Source organism: Myotis lucifugus, unplaced genomic scaffold, assembly GCF_000147115.1.
Source record: "Myotis lucifugus unplaced genomic scaffold, Myoluc2.0 scaffold_139, whole genome shotgun sequence".
Classification (NCBI taxonomy): domain Eukaryota; kingdom Metazoa; phylum Chordata; class Mammalia; order Chiroptera; family Vespertilionidae; genus Myotis; species Myotis lucifugus.
In genome coordinates, this window is record NW_005871187.1 from 912,531 (window position 1) to 938,531 (window position 26,001).

The following is a 26,001-nucleotide window of genomic DNA, read 5'->3' on the forward strand; positions in this document are numbered from 1 at the left end:
AAGGAGGAATCTGCTTAACAAAGAATTTCTCAGAATGTACCCCTGTTGTTAAGCAGCACACAAATATATATGTATGTCCATTTATTTTATAAGATGTAAAAAGATTAATAATTCAATAACAACCTGATATTCTTCAGATTCTATAACAATATGACCTGGCATAGTGAATTGAAATTAGCCTTTCTCAATCAGGGTTCCACAAGGAAATTAAGCCCTCCAGAAGATGATTTGAGTGGCTGTTTTCTCAGTTCTTCCAAAGATGTTACATAGTTAGCACCATTCTAAATGAATAAAAGTTAATTTATTATATTCAATACATGCTTTAGGGCACTAGGGATTAGATGTTTTCAATAAGCAATATATTGGAAACATCGTTGCATATCAAAATTTATTTAAACTCCAATTTTATTTTAATGAATGCAGTGTATTCCAGAAAAATAATATAATTTATTTAACCTGATTTTTAATATTAGAGGTTTTAAAAGATTTATTGTTATTATAAGTAGCCTTGTAATAAACATTAATAGATATCTGTATGCCGAATTCCCAGAGGTGGGATTTCCTTGTGAAAGTAGCAGCAGTACGTTCGTTGATAAGTATTCTCAAAATGCCCTCTGAAAAGAGTGGAACCAGGTAACAGCCTCATCTAGTCATCGGTGCATAGCTGTGAGGCTCTCTTCTTAGCGCACTTGTGTCCTATTTTGTACCCTTTGCCAAACCTCTGAACTTCAAATTGTCAGACTTTGTTAGTCCTTTATAGAGGAGGTGTGTGGAGCAGGGAGAGCAGGTATATTCTCCGATCCCCTTTACAACCTTCTTTTTTAGTTTAATAAAGGACATTCATTGCCTTTCCCTCATGTGGACTCTGACTGCCCTCCTCTAGTTTCACCATGTCCTTCCATGAAGAATAAAGATCCTATTCTTCCATCAACTCTGTTTCAAGAAAGTTGCTTTGCAAACTAGAAGGGCTCCACCTTCACAGCTCCCGTCCCTCTTCAATGTCCAGAGGGCACAAACCATTATTTTTTACTTCCTGCTGAAGACATTTGCAGAAGTTAAAAAAAATCTTTACCAACGATAATAAATAGCAGGAGGTGCAGGAATAAACATCCCATCTGCCTGCCCATTGGCTTATTCACTTAAAATACAATTAGCATGTTGCCTTAACAAACATCCCGTTAGTTTTCTTTCAGCTTTTTCAGTTTAGTAAAGTACTAAGATAATACATAGTTTGCTTTTTTTTTTTTATTTCTTCAGAGAGTTACAGGAACTAGGAGACCTTATCCAATTAATCCCCTGAAATGGCTTCACCTTTTTCTTTTTCCTTCTTCAAAAGGACATAGCCTGCTGTTAAGTGCTATAGCATTTTTGGATTAGATGAGAAGAAATCCAGACTCTCCCATAATAGCAAAGGGGTTATATGTGACCCTTATTAAAAAGTCCAAACAATATAAAATATCATGGCCTTATCTCTCTAACTTCCTGGTCGCCCTGCATCCCAGGGAGAGGGTCAGGGCATGGGGAGGATGATAGTCTCTGGGGATCAGGCAGCCAGATGCCACTTAAGAAGTGAAGAAAGTACAATATCAAGCACCACTGTCGTCTTTGTTTCACCATATAAATAATCAAAATACCCTTAGCTGAAATGGAAGTCCATTGTCGTACATGCGAGGTTCCCCTTAAATAATAAGCACAGGTGAGGCAGGAAACGTGATCAAAAACCTGTTCTTTCACTGACAAACAAAAGAAAACAATATTGATAGCATCCTTACCACATGAAAGGCAAAGCTAAGCTCATTCCTGGATTAATCAAGTTAATGCAATACATATCAAATAGGTCTTTGTACCATTATTACTATTTTTACTTTGCAGATGAAAACACAGAGCGGGGAAAAAAGGATTCTTTAGTTAGTTCTATGATATTTTGGCATTTTTTGTGTATTTAAGATAGCCTTTTCAAATGTTTTTAGCATCTTGTTAAGCAGAATCTTTTAGACCCATAAAAACATAATGAGCAGTGGGACTCTAATTAGAATATGCCCATGTGAAATGGGGAGAGAACGAGTTGGCTACTCAGAGTTGCAGTTCCAAGATTGCTCTGGAAGGCTGGTCAGGAGGTTAGTGATATAAATGCATTCTCTTACGCTGTCCTTCTCTATTGCAAAGTGGCCTTAAGATAACAAGCATAAAAAATGAGTGCCCTTAGACATGGTGGGTCATTCATTGGAATCGCTCTTCCCCTCAGGGAGAATGAGAGTGTGGAGGGAGAGAACAGCGTGACCTCTCCCAATTAACACGGTACTGATGCTGGCGGAATGGCCCCCGGTGGCAGGGCTGTGTTTCCAAGATGTGTGTTCGGGGCCAAGGTCCAGGTTACGTCAACAAGCATCATTCTGGGCGCCGTTTCAGTGGCTCTATATTGGACACAAGAGAAAGACAGAAAAGGGAAAGATAAGGGAAAACGATGGGCTATGTTTTTAAAGTACTTGAGAACTTTGCTTTTCCTTTGGGAGATGAGCTTTTTCTGAGCCTTGTGTGCAGCTGCAGCCTGAAGTTTGACAAACGGGCCAGGAAGCTGGGAAAGAATGTAACAGCAGTACTACTTTCCCAATGGAAAGGGGTACTCCTAAATGTTACAGTGCTTCAGTCTGAAGTTTGACTAGTAGAATGCCTTTAACCTAGAGTTGAAGCAAGCAGCAATACACTGTGGAGGGTTTAGCCTACACTGAAAATACACACTTTATCATTTTATATCTTTCCCTGTGTTTACTTAAAAAAAAACAAAAAAAACAAAAAACCTATTGCTAAATATGTAGAATTCTGCCTTCTGTTTTGGGGCAATGTTTGTATCATACAAGTGTCTATAAAGCTTTTAAAGCATATATTGTCTTCTTTTTCTAAGAATGAGATCCAACAAAGAAATAAACAAAAAACTTAGATTTTTAAATGACTGTGAGAAAGAGGTGTGATTGGTGCTAATATAGTTTCTGTGCTAATAATGCTTAGAGTTTGCAAATCAGGAATAACATAGGCCAAGTGGCTCCTTACATCAGGGAATTCCTCATAGTTCCAATTCCTGCCTACGATTCTGGTCGCAACAAGATGCATGCCCTTTTCTCTGCCATGTACAGAAAAAAACTAGCTAATTTAATCAATCCTTAGTTTAAATTCTATGAAATTTAGATAATCAATCATATTTTTATAAATAATATAGAATGCTTAGCAAAACACCTGGCCAGAATAAGTGCTTAATGTATTTATAGGTACTTACTATGTGACATGTAAGAGAAAATGCCCTTCTTTGGAATAATCAGATATTGTATCTCCTTGGGCAATCAAGACATATGTTTGGAAGTGAAAGAAGCTAGTAATAACCCTGAATTATTTTAAGTTAAGTCAGATGAGAGAAAATAGGTTGTTAATTCAGTGCCAGTTGAGTTAAGATAACTTGGGAATTTTGTCCTCATATACAGATTTTCCCTACCTCAAAAATCTTTAGATAAAAGATAATCTAAATTAAAAACAATTTTATTTTATTTTTCAATTACAGTTGACATTAAATATTATATAAGTTTCAGGTGTACTGCATAGTGGTTAGACATTTATTTAACTTACAGTGTGATCCCCCTGGTATGTCCAGTACTCACCTGACATCATGTATAGTTATTAAAATAGTATCAACTATATTCCCTAAACTGTACTTACATCCAAGACTATTTTGTAACTGCCAATTTGTACTTCTTAATCCTTTTCACCCAGCCTTCCAATCCCCCCCACATCTGGCAATCATCAGTTTGTTCTCTGTATGTATGAGTTTCTGTTTGCCTTCTCTGTTCATTTGTTTGTTTGTTTTGTAGATTCCACATAAAACTGGAATCATATGGTAATTGTCTTTCTTTGTCCAACCTGTTTCACTTAGCTTGATACCTTCTACGGGTACCACAAATGGTAAGACCTCATTCTTTTTTACAGCCAAGTAATATTCCAGTGCACATATGTACATCTTCTTTATTCATTTGTCTATTGATTAGAGTATTTAATCCATTTACATTTAAAGCAATTATTGGCAGGTATGTAGCTATTGCCATTTTATTGTTTTCTGATTGTTTTTGTAGTTCTTCTATGTTTCTTACTCTCTTACTCTCCTTGCTTGTATGTTGTCGAGTTTCTGTAGTGTTGTGTTTGGGTTCCTTTCTCTTTATTTCGTATATGTTTCTTGCAGAATTTTGGTTTGTGGTTAGTACGTGCTTCATATATACCAAGCTATGTTTATAGCAGTCTATTTTCAGTTGATGGTCACTGAAGATCAAACACATTCTAAAATCACTACCCTTTTTATTCTCATCTCCTCCATATTTATGTTTTTCTCATTATTTTTTACTTAATTTGTGTGGCTGTGTGTTTGTGTTTATCCTTTAATTTACTGTTGTAATTATATACCATCTTTCTACTTCTTCCTTTTAACCTTTGTAGTAGCTTTAGTGTTGATTGGTCCACTGCTTTTATTATGTATTACCTTTTGCTGGGACTGGCCAGGAACATCTAACGGATGAACAGATTACTCTGACACAGTTTCACTGTGAAAGAGAAGGCTAAGGGTCGGCCTGGCTGAAGGAACCAGGCAGCCTCCACTGCCTGCCTCGATGGCCTTTTATTGCAGTTTTTATCTTTAGATATGATCAATAGGGTGAGTAATCTTTGGAGGACTCATGTTTTTACATTGTCCTCAAGGCAAGGGCATCCAGGAATTAAGCATAAGGATTCCAGTAAACACCTGGGGTCTGCACATGCACAGACTTGTTTGGAAAGGTCAAGGACTAATTAGAGGCACTGCCTTCGACACTCCCCTGTCTCCCCTAAGTTGGAATTCCGATAAACAAGGCAGGTGGCCTTCCACACACTTCCCTTTTCTTAGAACTTTGCAACCGAGTCCCATGTGCTCCCCAACAACCTTTGTCAGTGAGAATGTCTTTTTTTTATGACATTGTATTATTCACATTTTTACTTTTCTTCTTAAAGAAGTCCTTTTAGCAGTTCTTGTAACACTGGTATGGTGCTGGTAAACTCCTTTAGCATTTTCTTGTTTTGGGAAGCTTTTATCACTTCTTTGACTTTAAATGATAGCCTTTCTGGGTAGACTATTCTTGATTGTAGGTCCTTGCTTTTCATCACTTTGAATATTTCATGCCAATACCTTATAGTTTGCAAAGCTTCTGTTGAAAAAACAGCTGGCAGTCTTATGGATGCTCCCTAGTAGGTAACTAATTGTATTTCTCTTGCTGCTTTTAAGATTCTCTCTTTGTATTTAAATTTTGCTTTTTTTATGATGATGTGTTTTGGTGTGGGCCACTTTAGGTTGATTTTGTTTTTTTTTGAACTGTTTGAACTTCCTGGACTTGTATGTCTGTTTTCTTCACAAGGTTAGGGAAGTTTTCAGTCATTATTTCTTCAAATAGGTTTTCAATAGCTTGATTTTTATCTTCTTCTTCTGGTATTCCTATCATGTGAATGTTGGTATGCTTGATGTTATACCAGAGGTTCCTTAAAATATTCTCATTTTTTAAAATTCTTTTGTTCTTTTTGGTACTCTCATTGAGTGTTATCTGCTACTTTGTTTTTTCCAATTGTTATTCAATCTTCTGCTTCATCTAATCTGCAGTTGATGCCATATAATTATGTATTCTTCATTTCAGTTGTTGTATTCTTCATTTTCTGACTAATTCATTTTTATGGTTTCTATCTCTTTTTTGTTTCCTATCACTTTGTTGAATTTCTCACTGAAATAATCTAATCTTCCCTTAAGTTCATTGAGCATCCTTATAGCCTGTGTTTTGAACTCTGCATCTGGTAGACTGCTTGCCTCCGTTTTGTTTAGTTTTTTTCTAGAGTTTTTTTCTGTTCTTTCATATGAGATATGTTTCTTTGTCCCCTCCTTTTGGCCTTCTCCCTGTGTTTGTTTCTATGTATTAGATAGATCTAGTACATCTCCCAGTCTTGGTAAAGAGGCCTTATGTAGTAGGTGTCCCATGGCGTCCAGTGGAGCAGTGTCCCTGTTCATCTGTGCTGGGTGCTCCAGGGGTGTCCCTTGTGTGGGTAGTAGGTGCTCTCTGATTGTAGTTGAGCCTTGATTGCTTTTGGCATGTCAGTGGGTGGGATTGACCTCCTTTGGCTTTGAGAACTAGTCATGACAACAGCAAACAAACTGAGGGGTCTGACCCCATGGAGAGGGAGTCAGTTTAGCAGGCCTTTGGTGCTTTTCTTTGGTTGTGTCCTTTGTGGTGATAATTGGGTGGTGCTCTGTTGTAGTCTGAAGCCAGCCATCAAGTGTATTCATTCTGGGGCCTCTTTGGAGATGCTCTGGTGCAGGCTGAGGTCAGCTGCTGCTTAAATCCAGCCTCAGGCTACCTGATAGGAGCTACAAAGTGACTTTTAGTTAGTAGCTGTCTGTACTGAGCCTGGAGATGCCTGGGAGTGGTTATGCTGTGAACCGAGGCCACTGCCACTAGTGCTTGGCTTGGGGCCACTTTGCAAGACATACAGGGCATGCTGAGGCCAGCCACTGCTTATTTGGGCTTTGTAGATCTTTGAGAGATTTTAGGAAAATCCACACCATGGGTCCAGGCTGGCAGCTTGTGTGAATTAACTTTTGAAAGAGGTCGGGGCCATGTGGGTCTCAGAAAATCACCAGGGTGGAGCAAGGGCAGTGTTAGTCTGGTTAATGAAGACTCAGACTTCACACACACCTGCACCTGCAGGCTCAGTGTGGGGAGGGATCAGCCTCTGCTTCTCCCCGCACTCAGTGCCCCTCCTACCAGTCCCAGTTGGGCTTCTTCTTTATATTGCTATAGGAGTCTGCTCAGCTAGTGTTCAGGTGTTTCTCAAGGATGATTGTTTTATAATTGAGTTGTAATTTTGATGTGGTTGTTGGAGGAAACAAATCACACAATTTACCACTGTGCCATCTTGACCAGAAGTGGGGAGGGATCAGCATTAACACTGGTTACTTTTAGTTCCAGAGAGAGCTTCACCTCCAGCCCCTTCAGTTCCTCCCCGTATGTCCCTGGCACTTTTTAACTTTCTGTCTTTTTGCTGAGCTTAGAGCCAGTTTTTGTGAGCATGTACATCCATGTATGGGCCCTTTAAGAGGACACTTGAGTCTCCAGCAGCCCTCTGACTCACCTAGACAGAGTTCCTGCTGCTTTTCACAACCCGCTGTCGTAGAAACTCCTCTTCCTGGCACTGGTGCTCCAGGCTGAGGAGTGTGGGTCTGGGACCTCGGCAGCTGAGATATCCTTCCCAATTCTTAACTGCCACACAGGGTGTGGGACCAGCCCATTCCACGCCTCTGCCCCTCCTACCAGTCCCAATTGGGCTTCTTCTTTATATTGTTATAGGAGTCTGCTCAGCTAGTGTTCAGGTGTTCTCAAGGATGATTGTTTTATAATTGAGTTGTAATTTTGATGTGGTTGTTGGAGGAAACAATCACACAGTTTACCTACTGTGCCATCTTGACCAGAAGTCTTTCCATAATTTTATCTAGTAAATGTTTCTATGCACCAAGCATCAAGCTATGTACTTTGCTTAAGTCACTTCTATTTAATATTTACAAAACACTAGGAAGGGAGGAATCTTTAATATTTACAAAATACTAGGAAGGGAAGAATCTCTCCATTTCAAAAATTGGGCAACAAAAACAGGAACATTCTGTAACTTGCCCAAGGTTATATAAAGACTAGAGGCCTGGTGCATGAAATTCATGCATGGAGGGGGTCGTCCCTCAGCCCGGCCTGCACCCTCTCCAATCCGGGACCCCTTGGGGATGTCCGACTGCCTCTTGCAATCCAGGACCACTGGCTCTGAACCACTTGCCTGACTGCCTGCCTGATCACCCCTAACCCCTCTGCCTGCCTGCCTGATTACCCCTAACTGCTCCCCTGCTGGCCTGATTGCCCCTAACCACCTCTGCTTCTCCCCACATCCGGGACCCAGGATTCCCTCCCTCTGGCCAGCTGCAGGCACCCAGGGCCTGGGCTGGCTGCAGCCGCAGGGGACTGTGGGTGGGCAGCTTCGCCGGGGCCGCAGCCGCAGGCTCCCGGGACCTTGAGATGGGTGGCTTGTCCCTCTCCTGGGCCACAGCCTGGTTGGTCCCCATTCCTCTCTCGCAAGCTCATTTGTGCCTGGCTGGTTCCCATTCCTCTCTCCCCAGTGTTGAGTGTCTGAGCAGTTCCAACACGAGGGCGTGAGGGTGTGAGGGCGTGAGGGCGTGATGACCATTTGCATATTAGCTCTTTATTATATAGGATTAGCAGTGAAGGCAAGGTTTAAAAAATTAAAAACTCAAAATCTAACTGAAAGACATTATCTACCTTATATCTGAATTAGTATGTATATGATTTGACTCACTCTAGATTGTGAGTTCATAGACTTTATTAATCTTGCTAAACACTGACATTTCTGTAGCTTTGCCCAGAGTAGACTACCTTTTATTAATCCACTTATCAACCATTCAGTGTTTCTACAGTAATTTCTATAATCCAAAAAAATGTAAAAAAATATAGAATCTTATACATTATGTCAATTAAATGCCTTAACATGAAGATTTAATAATCTGGATTTTTTTTTAACAATATATGAAACCAATTATGTTTTCTCTATTTAGCTCAGATCCTAATAACTTAAATACTCATGCAAATTGTTTTATCCTTCTATATTATATCGACCATAAATTTGCATTTTGTTTCCATTATCTTAAATTAATTTATACAGCCTTCATTTTTAATACAATCAAAAAAGTTCTGGAAATACATATTTAATAATTTTTTTAAATGTGGGGAAAAACACACAAATGATTTAGTAAAGAGAAGGAAAGTAAATGCATTGTTTCAGGTTTTACACATAACTTACAATTCTGTATGTTTGCAAAGTAAAATATTTATGTAGAATCATAAATGATTGAGTAAAAAAAAGTAAATGCATTGTTTCAGATTTCACAGGCTTGAAAGATTGTCAAAATTTTAACATGTTTTTTGATTTATTAAATCAAAGTAAATAATGTTCCTTAAAGTTACCTGCTTCAATTTTAGTATCTACTTTTATCTACTAATATCTATCTATCTATCTATCTATCTATCATCTACCTAGCCATCTACCTATTTATAAAATGAAATAAAAATATAATAATTACCAAATAACTCAAATGGTTGTTTAACTAGAATATTTCATTTCTAGATTAATCTAGATTAGAAGTCCTCAAACATAAATGATCCCCCTAGGCGATATTTGGCAATGTCTAGAGATATTTTTAATTGTCATAACTGGGTAGGCAAAGGTGGGGGTTTTGATAAGATGCTGTTGTCATCTAATGGTAGAGGGAAGAAGGTAGAGGCAGGGACACTAATAAATATCCTACAATGCAGAGGACTGTCTCTTATAGCAATTATCTGGCCCCAAATGTCAATAGTACTGAGATTCAGAAACCTTGATCTAGATAACGGGAAGCTTACTGAATTAAGATATTTTATATAAGCAATAAGTTTATACAATTAGTACTCTTTACTTTTTAGTTTCTCAAAATATTAATATTATTGGAGAGTACTCATTCTCAGAAATAAAGATACTGAGTAAACTAGCGAACTACTATTTGATACAAGTAAAATAGGGAAAGGAAGCCAAAGGAGATGAGCAAAGAAGAGTATGGTATTTCAAAGTTATTAAAATTGGAATGGTCCCTTATAGGCCAGCACCCTAGTGTTCTCATAAAGATACTACTACATTAGCTAATCATAAAGTATTCATTTAGGTATACTATTACAACAATGTCAACATTATGAGATCGCCTTGGTCAACTTCCACATCTGCATTTTAATTTTTCCCCCTGATACAATCAGTGATGGAAATATTGGTGTAGGGGAGTGCTTGTCCACTTGCAAAGCATAGCTATCACGCTGTGTTTTAAAATTGTGACAATCCTATCTGAGGACTTCATTACGGAGTTAATAAAATCGGTGCTGTGTTGCTGCTATTCTACACCAAAGATCCAGCACTCCATAGCACATGCTTTTTTCTCCAGATAGATTAAAGCATTCATTTTGATGTCATTTCTTTGTAATGAAAGTAAAAGGTCAGGTTAAGTTAAAAGTAAAACTGTATAAAGAGGCAAAATTCCAAAATGGTGGTCTGATAAGAAAAGAGCTAATTAAAAAAATTAGGATGACATGGTTTTTATTAACATGTCTTCACCACAAACTTTGAATCAGTAGTCTTAAGTGAAATACACAAGGTAAAAGAACTGTACTGAAATTCTTGTTTCACTAATTTTCTCTTTCACATCCAAAATTTGTGAAAACAGCTAGTAACATATTGTTACTTCTATAAATTCTTTTTACTTTAGGACAACCTAATTAGCTCCATAAAACCGAGCCAACTGTCTAGAATATTTGTATTTGTTCAAGTCTCATGTCCTTATCACATATAAACATATCTACATATATAGTAGACTATATGTATTCCCAGGGGTTCTGTAAAAAACTTCCTCATAAGTCATTTTAATTGTTTTATTAATCACCTTATAAATGGGAAAGTTGTGTTCAGTATCTTAAGAGATTCACGTTATGATACATAGTAGAAAATATTTTCACTACTGTGTTCATTATCTGTTCATTCAGCTATTAGTTATGGTGTGCTAGCCTCTTTTTACAACTGAGGGATATGGTGAATAAAATAGGGAAGGTTCCTGCTCTAAGAACTATCTATCTATCTATCTATCTATCTATCTATCTATCTATCTATCTATCTATCTATCTATAGATGGTGTTAAGATTGAAAAGCCAGTCAGGCACAAACTCATGTAGGGCATTATAATATTTATAAAACTATTGCCAAGGTCTGAAAAATAGTTTAAGAAACATCTTGTTTCACTAATGATGAAACAACAAAACACTGTATTTATCATCAGAAAGGGATATATAAACTGCTCACTGGACACTGTAGTGAATTGGAAAAAAATTATTTTAGCTATCTAGAGAAATGATATGAAATAATATTTTGGTGCAACTCCAGATATTTCCAATTGTCTTTAGTGACAAAATGATATTCTGTTTAAAGCTTCTAAATAAAAAATCAGATAATTCTATTTATTAAATAGTTGCCGTATTTTACAGTAAGCATATGACACAGTCCCTGCTCCAGGTGAATATATAATTTGGGAAGGAAGATGGTATATCCGCACAGAACAGAGTCGCTGAGAGAACATAAGCAAGACCAATACAAGAGGAGTATATTGTGTGGATGATGAGTAGGGAGTAGGGAGACCATATAATATATTTGATATCCCAACGGGAATGTTTTTAGAGGGAAAGGAGAGGTTATTAATAATGTTTCTGGGGAAAATGAGGTAAATGATCACTCTTCTAAGTAAATCAGGACACAAATAATGATAGGTCCATAGAATTTCAGAAACGAAATTCATTGTACCTTGGAGTGACTCCTGAAGCCTTTCAAGAAAATGACCCTGCACTTGGCTTGTGTCTATACATGTGACCCTGCAGAAGGAAGGGGGAAATGCATCTAGGCCAGGGAAGTAACACTATAAGAGACATTTTTATTTGAGAATTACCCTAAGATGAACCATGGATTGTGAAGAATGGGAGATAATAGTGGATGGTTAAGAAAGAGATGGATTGAAGTATAAGAGCAGAAAGATTGTAATAGAGTTTAAATTCCATGAAAAAAGTCTCATACAAGAGATTCATATAAGGTCTATTGGTTGGCATGTGAAACTTCAATTTGATGTCAGATGGGAATATTGTGGAGCAACATGTAGTATAAAATATACATGTTTTAATTCTGCATAATCTATATGCTGCTGCATGATAAATTGGAACAGAATAGCATGTGGGTATATTACCCACATGCCAAGTCAAATCGCAATTTTAAGCATAAATGTATTTTTACATATCATGCAATGCTTTATGATAGATGCAGCAAAGAAGATAAACATAGCAAAAATTATGTATGTATATGGGTATACAAATGCTAATGTAGCGTTTTAGGTAATAATGACTATTTGTGAGCACTTACTATAGTCCTGACATTATGTTAACATTTCTTCTAAAATTTCTCCCCAAATCCTATAAGTTAGATGTTACTGCAATTATTTGACAGATGAATAAACAGAATGAAAGAAGTCAGGTAATTAGCTGAAAACTGCACAGCTGCTAAGTGATAGTTACTGCAAATATTCAAAAGTATTTTTGCATTGGTGTAAAGTCCATGATCGTGACCAGGGTGCCCCATTACCTTGCACCTAAACATGTGCTCAGTGAATTGAGCCCCATGGAGCTCAATTCTTACACAGAGGTTCCCAACTGGAATAGGAAGCTGAGTACTCAATACACATCTTATTCCTCTCAAATGTGACATGATTCATGTTAGTAACAATGTCGTTTTAATTACTTTCTTTCAGAACACATATGGGATAAGTACTAGCATATTTTAAATATATATATGTATATATATATTTAAAATATGTATATATTTATATTTACATATTTACACATAAAAATGTGTATATATTTATATTTATATAAATATAAATATATACACATACATACAGGCAGTCCTCAGGTTATGTCAGAGATCCGTTCCTACAGCGCAACTTAATGCGATTTTCGCCGTAAGTCGGAACCCACCTACATAAGCACCTACTTCACTCACATGGAGCACAGACACAGCAGTAATGAAGTGAAACAGCAAAAAAAAAATTAAAAAAAATTTAAAAGAAAGATAACAATTCCTAACCTTTACTTGTAGTAAATAAATAATAAAAAACATAAAGCACATATGTACATACGTTGAAATGATGAAACTTTTTTTTTAATAAATAAATGGGAGATAGCGACGTAACCATGAAACGACGTGTCATATATATATCTTTCTGTTCTGCCCATTCTCTGACATGATGTATTCTAATATTTCTTGATTTTCATTTAAGCATTTGGTGTGGCCTATTTCTTCAGGTGATCCCTATAAATCAGACTCTCTCATTTTCACCTTGAACTGTCAGCTCCTAAATTAGTGGTTTCTGAGTAAATTTATCATCCTAACAGCTAGTTTGTATTATTGAAATTTGTGGCAATCCCTATGGACATTTAGTTTTCCTATTTCTAAAACTATAATATTGTTTAACCTTTCTGGGTTCCAATAAAATTGTAGTATTTTTATTTCAGCTTTTATAGGTCCTAGTAGTCTTGTGATTTGGGAAAATAGCACTGAGTTAATCACCGGAATTATTAATGAACCAACAAGCTAGGAACAGTTGCTTAGGGGAAAAATACATCACAGAGCCCACAGTTGTGGAAAAAAACAAGGAACATATCTCAGTAATTGCTACTCAACAAGAAGTCTGAGTAAGTTTGGTTTTTAAGAAGTAAATAGCTTCTGTGTTCAGTAATTCGAGAAAGGGTTAAAGATTAAGGTAACATAGGAACTGATTAAAAATAGCCATTTCAGGAAAATGAAGTCTCAAAATCATTTGGACAAATAAATAAAAAGGAAAAAGGGAAATATGAAAAAACAATTGATCCAGGGAGAATCAACATATATTTTTCCATTCAAACCTTTTATTTCCATAAAAATGCATGCCACATATCTCTGAATATCTAACATTCATATCTAACATGAATATTAGGCTCAAAATAATGACCAATCTTAATTATTGTAAATATATCCATTTTCAAAGTTATATTTCTTCTTTTTTAAATGTGGTCTTTAATTTCTCAAACTTCCCTATTATTTAATACTGAACTTTTTAATATTGCCTAGTTCACAAATTTTGATAATATGTCATTAGAAAAGAGTAACATTTGGAGACTAAGGAACAAACATACTTATAAAAATAAAAATAAAATCTGATTTTTTGCCGAAAGAAATCTCTTGTAGAATTAGAAAGTAAATTTTTAAAAATTCTGTACCATTTATATTATTAGTGTAACTTATACCAACTTTTCTACTTTTTACAATCAACTAAAATATTGTAGCCAAAAGTTTCATGCTATGTGAATTCATATAAATAAAAATTTAAAGATTTATTACAGTGATTACATGTCAACAGAGATAAATATGTATTTTATGATTAGGATTTTTTTTCTGAAGTAGGTGAGCCATAGGGACAAACCCCCAGAGCAGAAAATAAACCATCTCAGTGCCTGTTGATAAATAGACAATACCCGCTATTTCTACCTGGTGCATGGCAACGTGACAAATAAATTACCTTCATTAAAGATTTGCATGAAGGATTAATGAGCATTAGTTAAGCCACAAAAGCACAAAGAACGTTTATGAAAAATTACATTGAATGTAGGAAGTTGAGAGGCAGAGGATCTCATCATAATAATTTATCTTACCTGAAGATTTTCTGCTATACCTATATGATAAATGTAACCCATATGCAACCAAGGTTCCACATTTAGCATGCAAACTTAAGCAAAATCACAAGTTTAGAGGGTTTTATCCTCTGTGACTCACCTACCTAGAAGGGGGATAATTTATTAAACTTATATTTGTTTCTGTTCATACTTATCCTGCTATAAATCTTTAAACTTGCACCATCAAATTTGCATAGCATAAAATTAAAAGAAGTAAATATGTCTTTTAAAACTCACTGTGAATGAAAACTGTTGAGTGGTTTTAATTTTCTTTTGCTTTCAGTGCATAGAGCTAAATTAAAATTTAATTATTTTAGTTATATGCAAATGACAAATATCTTTTGGATAAGAGACATTTTACTAAATAAAACAGGAAAAAAATGAGAAAACTTAATTTTGCTAATCATGATTTCCAATTTCTTCCCTTTGAATGTTGCCCAAGATTAATGCTTTCTACTCATCCATCACTGCCAACTTGTGGACTACTGTTAATTTCAGAAAATACTGGATTATTTATGTATGGGACTTTTCTGATTAAATATTTTTTTAAAACTCTGCAAATCCTAAGATCAGGAATAAGTATCCATGTTTGTAATCGCTCATTCATATTTTGTTTTTACCCCCATGAACACTCACATTTCAGACACACTGTGCTGCTAATTTATAATAGCTTTCTATGTTAACAGGACACACCCTTACTATTTTACATAGTTAAGACTTTTATGGCTTTGTGACCACAGTTTAATTAGGTTGTGACTCAGTGGTCAACAGGCATTCCCAGAAACCTGCTTTTGTCAGTTGAGTGGGATTTAGACACTGCTCTGCTTAGTTGTTATATGAAGCATCAAAGTTTTAATGGCAAAATTCGACTCCATAACATTTATAACAATCTAATAAACACTTGAAACCACTCTTTATCAGGTTTTTATTTTTTCAGATAAAGATCTGTGCTTAGTAAGAATTGTTGGTCAAGTTATTGATCTCTGTATCTTAGTTTTCTCATTCATAAAATGGGTTGCCTAGCCCTGTAAGGATTAAATTAATATACATAGACCGCACTCTCTGGAGCAGGGGTCCTCAAACTATGGCCCACGGGCCACATGCAAATACAAATATTGTATTTGTTCCCGTTTTGTTTTTTTACTTCAAAATAAGATATGTCAGTGTGCATAGGAATTTGTTCATAGTTTTTTTTTTAAACTATAGTCTGGCCCTCCAACGGTCTGAGGGACAGTGAACTGGCCCCCTGTTTAAAAAGTTTGAGGACCCCTGCAGTCTGGAGCATAGTAAGTCCTATACAGTTTACTAGATCCTATTGGTGCTACGCCCTGATCTCCTTCAGCTGGTGAATGCTCCCATCCAGGAGGGCTCCCTTCTCCAGAGAATTTCCCTTGCCTAGGAAATTCCCTGCCCTTATGGCACCTCACTTCCCCTGGCCTGTGGCCAGTAACTGACTGATGCAGGGGAGGGGGGCACACAAAACTTATTCTCTTTATCTTCCGTTGATTCACTCACCAAAGCTACAGTGGAATTTGTGTTCCAGAGACCCAAGTGGAATTAGTCCTAAACTAATCTTTGGTAGGGAACCACATCCTTGCTTAGCTTTTTATTTATTTATTATTATTTATTTATTTATTTATTTATTTATTTATTTTTCCTTTCCCTATTCTGTTTCTTTTGAATTCTAATCCTGGGAACACTCTATCAATAAATCACATTAAAAAAATCTGCTTCTCTGTTTCTAGGAAACCGATCTAACACAATAAATGTTCACTAATATTGCTATTATTGTTGTTATTAAGCTGTCTGATATTCTGATTACCTTGGTCATGTCTAATGGGTAGATTATACACTCTTCCAGTAATTTCCCGTGCATCTCTTCTTTAAGCCAAGTTCTTCCTAATTTTGATAAGCACAGGAAGGTCATATTCCCTGGCAAAATCTAAGGGCACAGATATTCTATTATTGATTAAGGGCTGGGGTCTATGAGCTTTAATAATGAATTGTGGGAAGTCTAGAGTGAATGCTTTTTAATGCTAAATTTGAAGCCTAAGTTGAACTTGTGCACCGACTGTGTCACACTGTCAAGTAAATGCTGGTCCCTGACCTGATGGAGTTTACAATTCAAAAAATAGAGTTTTAAAACCCCTTAGCAAAGCAAGAAATTTAGGTTGCATTTGAAAACAGTTAGTAATGACCTTTATATCCAGACACAGGGCTCCTGGGATTAAAAAGTCCTCTGCAGTGTGAAGCATTCCACAGGGAAATAAAAATAGCTTCTGTCACCCAGTGTGTGTAATCACCTGAACTCTGGAACTTGCAATTCACTTACTCAAAGTCGTTTGAGTTGTGGATTCTGGGAGAATGCCAATGTACTACTGTTTCTATTATAAATATTCTTTACTTTATATTTTGTTTTGCTAAAGGTGTTTTGAATTATATGCACATAAAATTTTACTTTGTCTTGGTGACACACGTTTGAAGCAGAACTCTGCTGCTTCTGACTTTAGGTAACAAACAATGAAAAGACATGCCTCGAAAACTTATAAAAAGGAGAATTAGTACTTTGTTTTGTTCAACCAAGATAACTAAAATTTAATGCAAACAATACAGTCTGTCTTTGCTTTAAGGTAATTTCATTTTTTTAACACATATGACAAATGTTCTCTCTTGCATTCTTCACATCTTTGAAAATACCTTGATTCTGTAGGCACTAACCAAGTGTCTGTTTTACAGCTTTATTCTATTGTTATTCTCAGGATCCTTGCCTCAGGCTACGTTTTATAGGGGAAACTTTCAACACTTGTAGAAATTTAATCCACCTACACAGGGTCAAGGTGACTCTGCATGATACCAATACTGCATTACACAAGGTCACTTATCCTGACCCAACAGCTGCCCTTCCTTCAATTTGAACACTGTCACTGAAGTAGCTTTTGTAGTCCTCAGCACAACCATAAAATGGATACATTACTGTCCCATTATATGGATACTGAAATTGAGGTTCAGCAAGATTAGAATATAATAACTGAAGCAGTATGATATAATGATAAAATATAGGCTTAGAGTGAGTCAGATCAATTTGAATTTTTCCTCTGACACTTATTAGCTACGGTTTTCCACTGGTTCCTTCATCTGTTTGAGCCTCAGGCCTTCTGATAGTGAAATTTTCTATCACAATGAAGGTATAAATCAGCAATGTAAAAATATATTTTCTAATTTCAGGTTGTGTCTCCTTATGGTCAGTAGTAATAGATAATCAATGAGACAGTTCTCTACAGAGTTTTCATCATATCATTAATTCCAAGACCCAAAGCTTCTGATGTGTACACACATTATTAGGAAGAATGGTTATTTTCTGACTTGTAGTTATATTAAAGAATGTTGAAATGAATCATAGATAATTATCCACTTATATTGTTTTCAAGGACTTCAGAGAGTCCAGTATGCTGTTTCATTCCCATTTTCACACTTTTTTATTATTATTAATGGCACTTCAATTATGAGAAATGAGTATCATTGTCCATATAGGTACTCTTGTTTTTATATCCTGTAGATGTGGAAATATGTCAGATGTGGAAAGAGGAGATCTGTTTTGTGACACTGAATCAATTACAGCAATTGTGTTGAAATTCTGCAATGCATGAAGCCATAAAAACCAAGACATTCAATTAGGACAATGGACAGGGCTGGTCTAGAAACTTTCCTCCTACCAAAATTTAGAAATAATGAGTAAAGTAAATTCCACTATACAATTAAGCTCATAAGAAAAGAAAGGAATCCCCAGGCTAAAATCTGGGAATAGTATTAATCCTGAGGCGATCTTGGCACAAGGTGGATTGTTTATATGTCATAAATAGATCTTAAAGTCTAGCAACATGACAGTGGGTGTTCATGCTGGGATCAAGTACACATCTTTGGGCCTACCCGAGAAGAGAAATTAGATTAGTAATGTCTGCTCCAAGGCAGGCCCAAATTGGGCTATCCCCTGAGTAAACTGAATGATTCTCACTGACTCAGGATGAAAGACCAAAAAATTCTCCCAGGAGAAACCAAAACTTCAAGCCAACACAGCACATGGGACTATGGATCAAATGTATATTACCACATAGTATGGAAAGTGCACTAGTGAGATTTAATATAAAAATTAATGCCAAATAGATCTATCCCAAGTGGGGCTCTTGGTAGAAGCTGATGCAAAAGCATCCTTGACAGAGACTCTCAAAGCCTAGAATGCACACAGAACCTCACAAAGGAGTCAGTCAGAGTCTGCTAAAACAGGGAGCTCACACTGAAGAATCCTTTCAGGAACTTCTAAAACATTAGTTGTCTTAACTAAGCATACTATTAAAAGAGAACTCTAGAAAAATGGGGGGGAAATCACAATTGATCAAATCATCTCAATATTCTTCTGAAATGAATAATAATATTAAAAATTTAGTAGTAATCAGCTTGTCTTAAATTATTATGAGACAGAGTGGCATAAAGAAACAAAAGCCTGCCCTGGCCAGTTTGGCTCAGTGGATAGAATGTTGGCCCCATGGACTGAAGGCTTCCAGGCTTGATTCCGGTCAAGGGCATGTACCTCAGTTGCAGGCTCAATTCCTGGCCCAGGTCAGGGCACATGTGGGGAGGCAACCAATCAGTGTGTCTTTCTCACATTGATGTTTTTCTCGGTCTCTCCCTCTCCCTGCCACTCTCTCTAAAAATTAATGAAAAAATATCCTTGTGTGAGGATTAGCAACAACAAACAAATTTAAAAAATCCATGAAAGACTAATAACACTAAAGCTGACTCTGTGTTACTACTTTCCTGAATTATTCTATAAACCTCAGACGCTAACCTAATACTAAATATATGATTAATGCTAATTTTCTATAGTAAAGAAAACTTTTAAAAATATATTAAACAAATGCTAATAGAAAATGAAAACTCTAATAATAGGAATTAAGTAACAATCTTAAAAGATATCTAGCTCAGTTCAATATTTTTATTCTTGGCACAGTTATAACCAAATCCAAGTTCAGGTTATCAACTTTTCTATGGTGTACAATTTCTACTTTGAATATTTCAGGGAATTACAAAATGCTTTGCTATGTAAAACTGTGAACACATTTTAAAAACTAAATAAGCATTTTTGAATCCCCAAATACTCATTTACCTATAAAATAAGAAAAAGTGCCAGTTTTATGTAAATGCTTTTTTCTATTCTAAAAATATTTTATGAAACTGATTCAACAAACACTGTCAGTAAAACAGAAGTAGCATTTTAATGAATGGTAGACAACCTTTAATTATTCACTGTGTTCTTTGCCTTGAATTTCAAGTAATACAAACCAAAAATTGAGATGACCTCAGTAAAATCTAGTATAAAATAAACTGCAAAAATATCAAGATGTCTATGAGCAATGTTGAAGTGACAAATGAAACTCTTATTATGACAATTAGAAGAATTCATAGTGTTCAATGTGAGAAGTCCTTGGATTTAGAGTAGAAGCTGGTGCCAAAGCAGCCATGACAGAGACTCTCAGCCTAGAATGCACACGGCATCTCACAAAGAGTCTAGAGTCTATTTGAGCAGCATGAGGACAGAATGAAGTATTTTTATTATAGTCTATGGGCTTTCTTTGAGTAAAGCCACTTGGATACCATTAAAACATTCTTAATAAACTATCAAGTGCACTAAAGACTACCAAGTGGGTCACTGTAGCTATGAAAAAGAGTTTGTAAAATATTTGTTTGAATTATTTAAAGCTTTTGACATTGTAAATGCATATTATAATTATAAGCTAATATATAACGTTTCAAAATTCTCAGGCATCTGGTAGAACTAAACTCTTAGGAGTAATAAATATCAGCTAAACCTTGCTTAATATCAATGTTCTACTCATCATTGAAATTTTCTATGGAAAACAGATCAAATAATATTTAAGTACTAATAATTTTTTTTACTACTTGTTTGATTCTGTTTACTACTTTTATTATATTTAAATGAAGCACAAAGAAAGAGCTCTTAATAATTTTTGAGGGAGGGGCTAACAAAATGTTATTTTTATATCTTATAACTATATATTATGTGTTATGTTCCTGGTTATATTATTTTATTTTAAAACTTATTAAGTTGGTAATGTTAATCTCATTTTTTGAATGAGAAAACCAAACTCCAAATAAAGGTAAAGACTTGTTCACTTTAAACCATTAGTAAGGGATTTTAGACTGAAGTAATAGGATTTTTAATGTTCATCACTTGATTGTATCGGATACACCTACCTCAGATGATGCCCATAAAAATGTTTCTCATTCTTTTCAGGAGTTAGCCCGAGACAAAAAAAAAATTAAATGGTAATAGCTCCAGAGGTGTTCTATTCTAAGTTAATCGATCCATATATAAAGTTTTGAAATTAGTTATATTGACTTTCAATATGGGTGGATAATTTGCATGCTTCTGCTGAGTATTTCAAAAGGCCGATAAAATGCCAGGCTTCCCATTGGAACCTAGGCAGGGCCAGAGTGATACATGTATTTTTAGCTACTCATGACAGATAGGTTGGTGGACAGAAAGAGAGGAAGGAAGGAGGGTAGGAAGGAAGGGAGAGAAAGAGAAAAGGAAGGGAAACAAAAGGATGGCATGAAATGAAATAGGGCTTCCTAAAACCTATTGTAGATTAGAATCACATGTTGGTCTTTGTAAAAACCCAAGTAAAGTTTTCACTTAATGTTGTAGATAGATTCTTTGAAACAATTTTAAGTGAAACTACTATACCAAATTTTACCATAAGCTAATTGATATAAATGAGAGTTAAATTCCAACACATTTCATCAGTGTTATAACGAAACAACTTTATTGGAGAACCTGCCATAACTATTGTTACTAAATAAATAGTTCAGGTGAAAGAGGACCTTGGAATCTCCTCTTTCAACCATAACATAGGTAATTATAACATGTATTGAGATTTCAGTGCTACCCACAATATTTCCAATGTCCAATCTTCTGTTAACTCAATTGGTTTCAATCTCCACTCATCTGTTAAACTTGCCATTCAGTGATATTCCAAATGCCAATCTTAAGTGATGTTTTCTTTATGTAACTGGGCTATTTGACTTATTTGACATCATTAACCTTCTTGAAATGGATAAGCCATTGTTGACTATGACACTGAATTTTCTTTATCCTATTTGAATTTTTGCAATAGTTTCTTTACTCTCACCCTTTGCACATTTTCTTTATTTAGCTTTTTTGTACCTCCCAGAGAACCATCTTCTTACCATATCTATTCTCCCTAGTTAATTTCATCTACTAGTACTTACGTGGTTTTGATTATACCAATATACTGACAACTTCTAAATTTAACTTTCATTGTGGATTTCCTTTCCTGGACTTCAAACATATATTTGTCAATTACTAGAACTCCTTATCCAGGTTTCTCTCACACACTTCAAACTCAAATGCCCAAAAGTGAACTGATTGTCTTTCTCCTTAAACCAGTCTGATTTGGTGTATTTTCATCCTGAACTTCTGCCATCCTCTACCCAGTCCCTCAAAGAAGGTAGGATAATATCCCTGGACTATTTGTCTCTTAGTTTGTTTTACCTCCAGTATATTTCTTGAACAAATATCCTTCTCATTGTTATAATCATGATTCTATTTCAAAGTTTTTTAGCTCTCATTTCTGTATGCAGTATTTTCCTATTATTTTTTCCTGCAGGCTTGCTCTCACTTGAATCCAACATCACCAGAATCAACTACAGCCCTTTGCTGACGAATGTGCAGTAGTGCCACCCTGCATATAAGATAGACACAAGCTCCTTAATGTAACATATACACCGTGTTAATCTGTGTTTAGTGATTTTATTTCTCTCCAATCAATCCAACCCTTTTTCTGACCACTCCCCTCCTCAGAGCTTTTACTCCAATAGTCCAAAATTGTTTGCGGTGGTCCATTCTTACCATCCAACTCCTTTTCTGAATGGCCATCCTCATTTGTCTCCTTTTACTGGAATATCTTTAGCACCCCATAAACTCTTCATCTGGCCAGCTCCAACAAATCTTTTAAAACTCCAAACTTATAACACCAACACAACCCTTGGTCTCCATAGTCAGACATGCAACTGCCTTTTCAATTGTATGCTAGATAGTATGACAAATTTAACCTCTAATTTAAACTGATTTTACTCCACCCACATTCCAAAGAACTGCTCTTTCTGTAGTCTTTCTATTTCAATAAAGAGAAATATTTTCTTGCAGTTTCTCAGTTACTCAGCTCCAAAGTCTTACTCCTGAACTCTTTTTTTCCCCTCTCATTTCATATAAATTCATCAGTAATTCCTGTCTATTACCACATTTTTATCAGAACCAATCATTTCTCATCACTTCACCATTACTGCTACCATTCTAGGCCAAATTATTTACAGCTTTCATAGCTATTTTGAAAATAGCCTCTTAGACTAGTGGACATTATTATTCCTGCTTCCCCTCCCCCATGCCCTGCTTTGTCCTCGGCCTGGCTCTTCTCTATCCAGTAGTCAGAGAGAGCTTTTCAAATACAAATTCACATGTTCTCATCCTTGTCATGTTCTAGCTCTCTTAACATGATTTAGTTTTCTTCACAACACTTATCATCACTTGATATATACTTCCTTGTATTTTTTATTTCTTCCCACTATAATGAAAGCTCCATGAGAACAAAGACCTTTTATTTTTTCACTTAGAATATTGCTGGTCTATCATGACCCTCAGCAATATTGTTAACAAATGAATAAATGAATGTAGCTCAGATGTCTCTTAATTCAGGAAGTTTTCAATGATAGACATGATTACTTAAGCATCCCATTCCCATGCTTTCTTTAGAATAGAATATATATTTTTATTACTAGAGGCCCGGTGCACAAAAATTTGTGCAATAGGTGGGGGGGGGGTCCCTCAGCCCAGCCTGTGCCCTCTCACAGTCTGGGAACCCTCAGGGGATGACCACCTGCTGGCTTAGGCCTGCTTCCCGGGGGATTGGGCCTAAGCTGCCAATCAGACATCCCTCTGGCAGCCCGGCAGCCCTCAGGGGATGTCCACTTGCCAGCGGGGAGCAGCCCTAAGCTGCAGTTGGACATCCTTAGCGCTGCTGAGGAGGCAGGAGAGGCTCCCACCACCACCGCTGTACTGGCAGCCATCAGCCTGGCTTGTGGCTGAGCAGAGCTCCCCCATGTGGGAGCACACTGACCACCAGAGGGCAGCCCCTGCATTGAGCGTCTGCCCCCTGGTGGTCAGTGTGTGTCATAGTGACCAGTCATTCCCAGTCTATCTGCTGTTAGGGTCAGTTTGCATATTACCCTTTTACTATATAGGATAGAGGCCTGGTGCACGGGTGGGGGCCAGCTGGTTTGCCCTGAAGGGTGACCCGGATCAGGGTGAGGGTCCCTCTGGGGTGCCTGGCCAGCCTGGGTGAGGGGCTGATGGCTGTTTTCAGGCTGGCCACACCCCCTTTAGGGTGGGGGTCCCCACTGGTGTGCCTGGCCAGCCTGGATGAGGGGCTGATGGCTGTTTTCAGGCTGGCCACACCCCCTTTAGGGTGTGGGTCCCCACTGGGGTTCCTGGCCAGTCTGATTGAGGGGCTGAGGGCTGTTTTAAGGCTGTCTGGCAACTGAAGCTCCCAGCCTCTCCTTTTTTTTTTTTTTTTTAATTCCGGGATTTATTTACCTTCTATAATTGAAACTTTGTTACCATCACTGGAGCTGAGAGCCGGCTCCTACTCACTCCAGCTCTGAGGCCACGGCCTGCTGAAAGCAGGTATCTGGGGTTTGTTTAGCTTCTATAATTGAAACTTTGTTGCCGTCACTGGAGCTAAGAGCCAACTCCTGCTCGCTCCAGCTCTGTGGCCACGGCCTGCTGAAAGCAGCTATCTGGGGTTTGTTTAGCTTCTATAATTGAAACTTTGTTGCTTTCGGAGCTCAGAGCCGGGCCGCGGCAGGTGGGGAACCTTGGCTTCCTCCATCACTGGAGCAAGGAAGCCTCCTGCTCGCTTCAGCTGTGTGGCTGCCAGCCGCCATCTTGGTTGGGTTAATTTGCATATTGCACTGATTAGCCAATGGGAGGCGTAGCGAAGGTATGGTCAATTACCATGTTTCTCTATTATTAGATAGGATTCCACACTGTTTTATAGGTCCGGGTAACTATCTTCCATTAGACTGATCTTTAAGAATGGAAAACTCTCCTCACCTTTTTTAAGTTTAGTGTTATCATAGTGTCAATCATCTAACACATATTTGAAAAACTTTGGGATAGAATGAATAAATGAATATGTAAATGCTGAGCATTCTTAAGAAATAGTCCAGATCTTCCCATAACCATTAAAAAAAAACAGTCCTTTAAACACATCTGGATCTAATGGATCAAATATGTATGGCCTTGAAATATACCTAACATTTTAGTAAAGGCTTTGTTAGTTGAGCTTTAACCATTAGTAAAGTAACATCTATTTCAACAATTAAATTTTGTGTATTTTCAGAGATCATCTATAGCTGGGTATTTAACGAGTTCCCTTCCTTTGTGGCGGAAGACAGTCGGCGGTTCATTTCCCAGGAGACAGGCAACCTCTATATTTCTAAAGTCCAAGCATCGGATGTTGGCAGCTATATTTGTCTGGTGAAAAACACAGTGACGAATGCCCGAGTACTTAGTCCTCCAACACCACTCACTCTACGTAATGATGGTAAGTTGCATGGCCCCGAATGAAACATCAGACACCTCAAAGGTGAAAAATAAAGATGTAGTAGTGTTTTGCTAAACCCTTGAACCTAGCACAAAAAAAAGTACAAAGGCATTTGCCATACTTAGAAACTATATTTTTGGTCTGAGATTATGCATACCTTAGAATAAAAATTTTGACATAAGAAGTTGATGATCTGTGGATGAGAAATAATAAACATAATGCCTCCCAATGCCAAAAAAAGGGGAGAGATAATGTGAAAAAAATGAACAGTAGCAAAGACTCCACAGCTCTTTGCTCTTTACTGCCTCTATATAGCACATGTGCATTAATTGTGAGCATTTTATAGGTTCACTTTTCATTACATTTTTATATTAGCTACCTTCAAATTGAATGTTCAGCTTTTAATATTTCATGGTATAGTTATAATTGTTATTATTACTTTTTCAATAATAGGAATAGTTGGATCTTTAACTTTTAAGTGCAATTCAGGCAGATACGATAATTCTATAATTATAGGTATTGCCATCTAAAGGATCTTCAAATTTAAACACCTCATTTCTAGTTATAGACATTTACAGTTAAGCATTGCATTAAAGAAGTCATGTGCTATATTACAGTTGATATATGATATGTGGCTTGCTCTGTCATGCAATAAAAATCTATAAATGCATATTATGAAGTAAATTTGAAAGTGCTTATTGTGAAGCTTAAAAAATAATATATTTTAACACTACTCTTTCAGATACTTGGTTTTAGAATATATGCTGCTGGAATGTATGTCCAGAGTTATGTCACAAGATTTTTGCTTACAACTTAGCTTTTCATCTTATATATTTAGACTTAATAGTAAATATAATACAAGTACATATAATAGCAAT

General features: G+C 36.6%; 1 protein-coding gene across 1 annotated transcript in view; it reads left to right on the forward strand.

Annotated features, from left to right (window-relative positions):
• The window catches only part of CNTN5 (contactin 5), a 643,923-nt gene that overhangs the window by 303,262 nt on the left and 314,660 nt on the right, over positions 1-26,001 (forward strand). Inside the window, exon 5 of the mRNA XM_023758835.1 lies at positions 24,920-25,123. Coding sequence (XP_023614603.1) covers positions 24,920-25,123 — 204 coding nt within the window. The remainder of the gene's footprint in view (positions 1-24,919; positions 25,124-26,001) is intronic.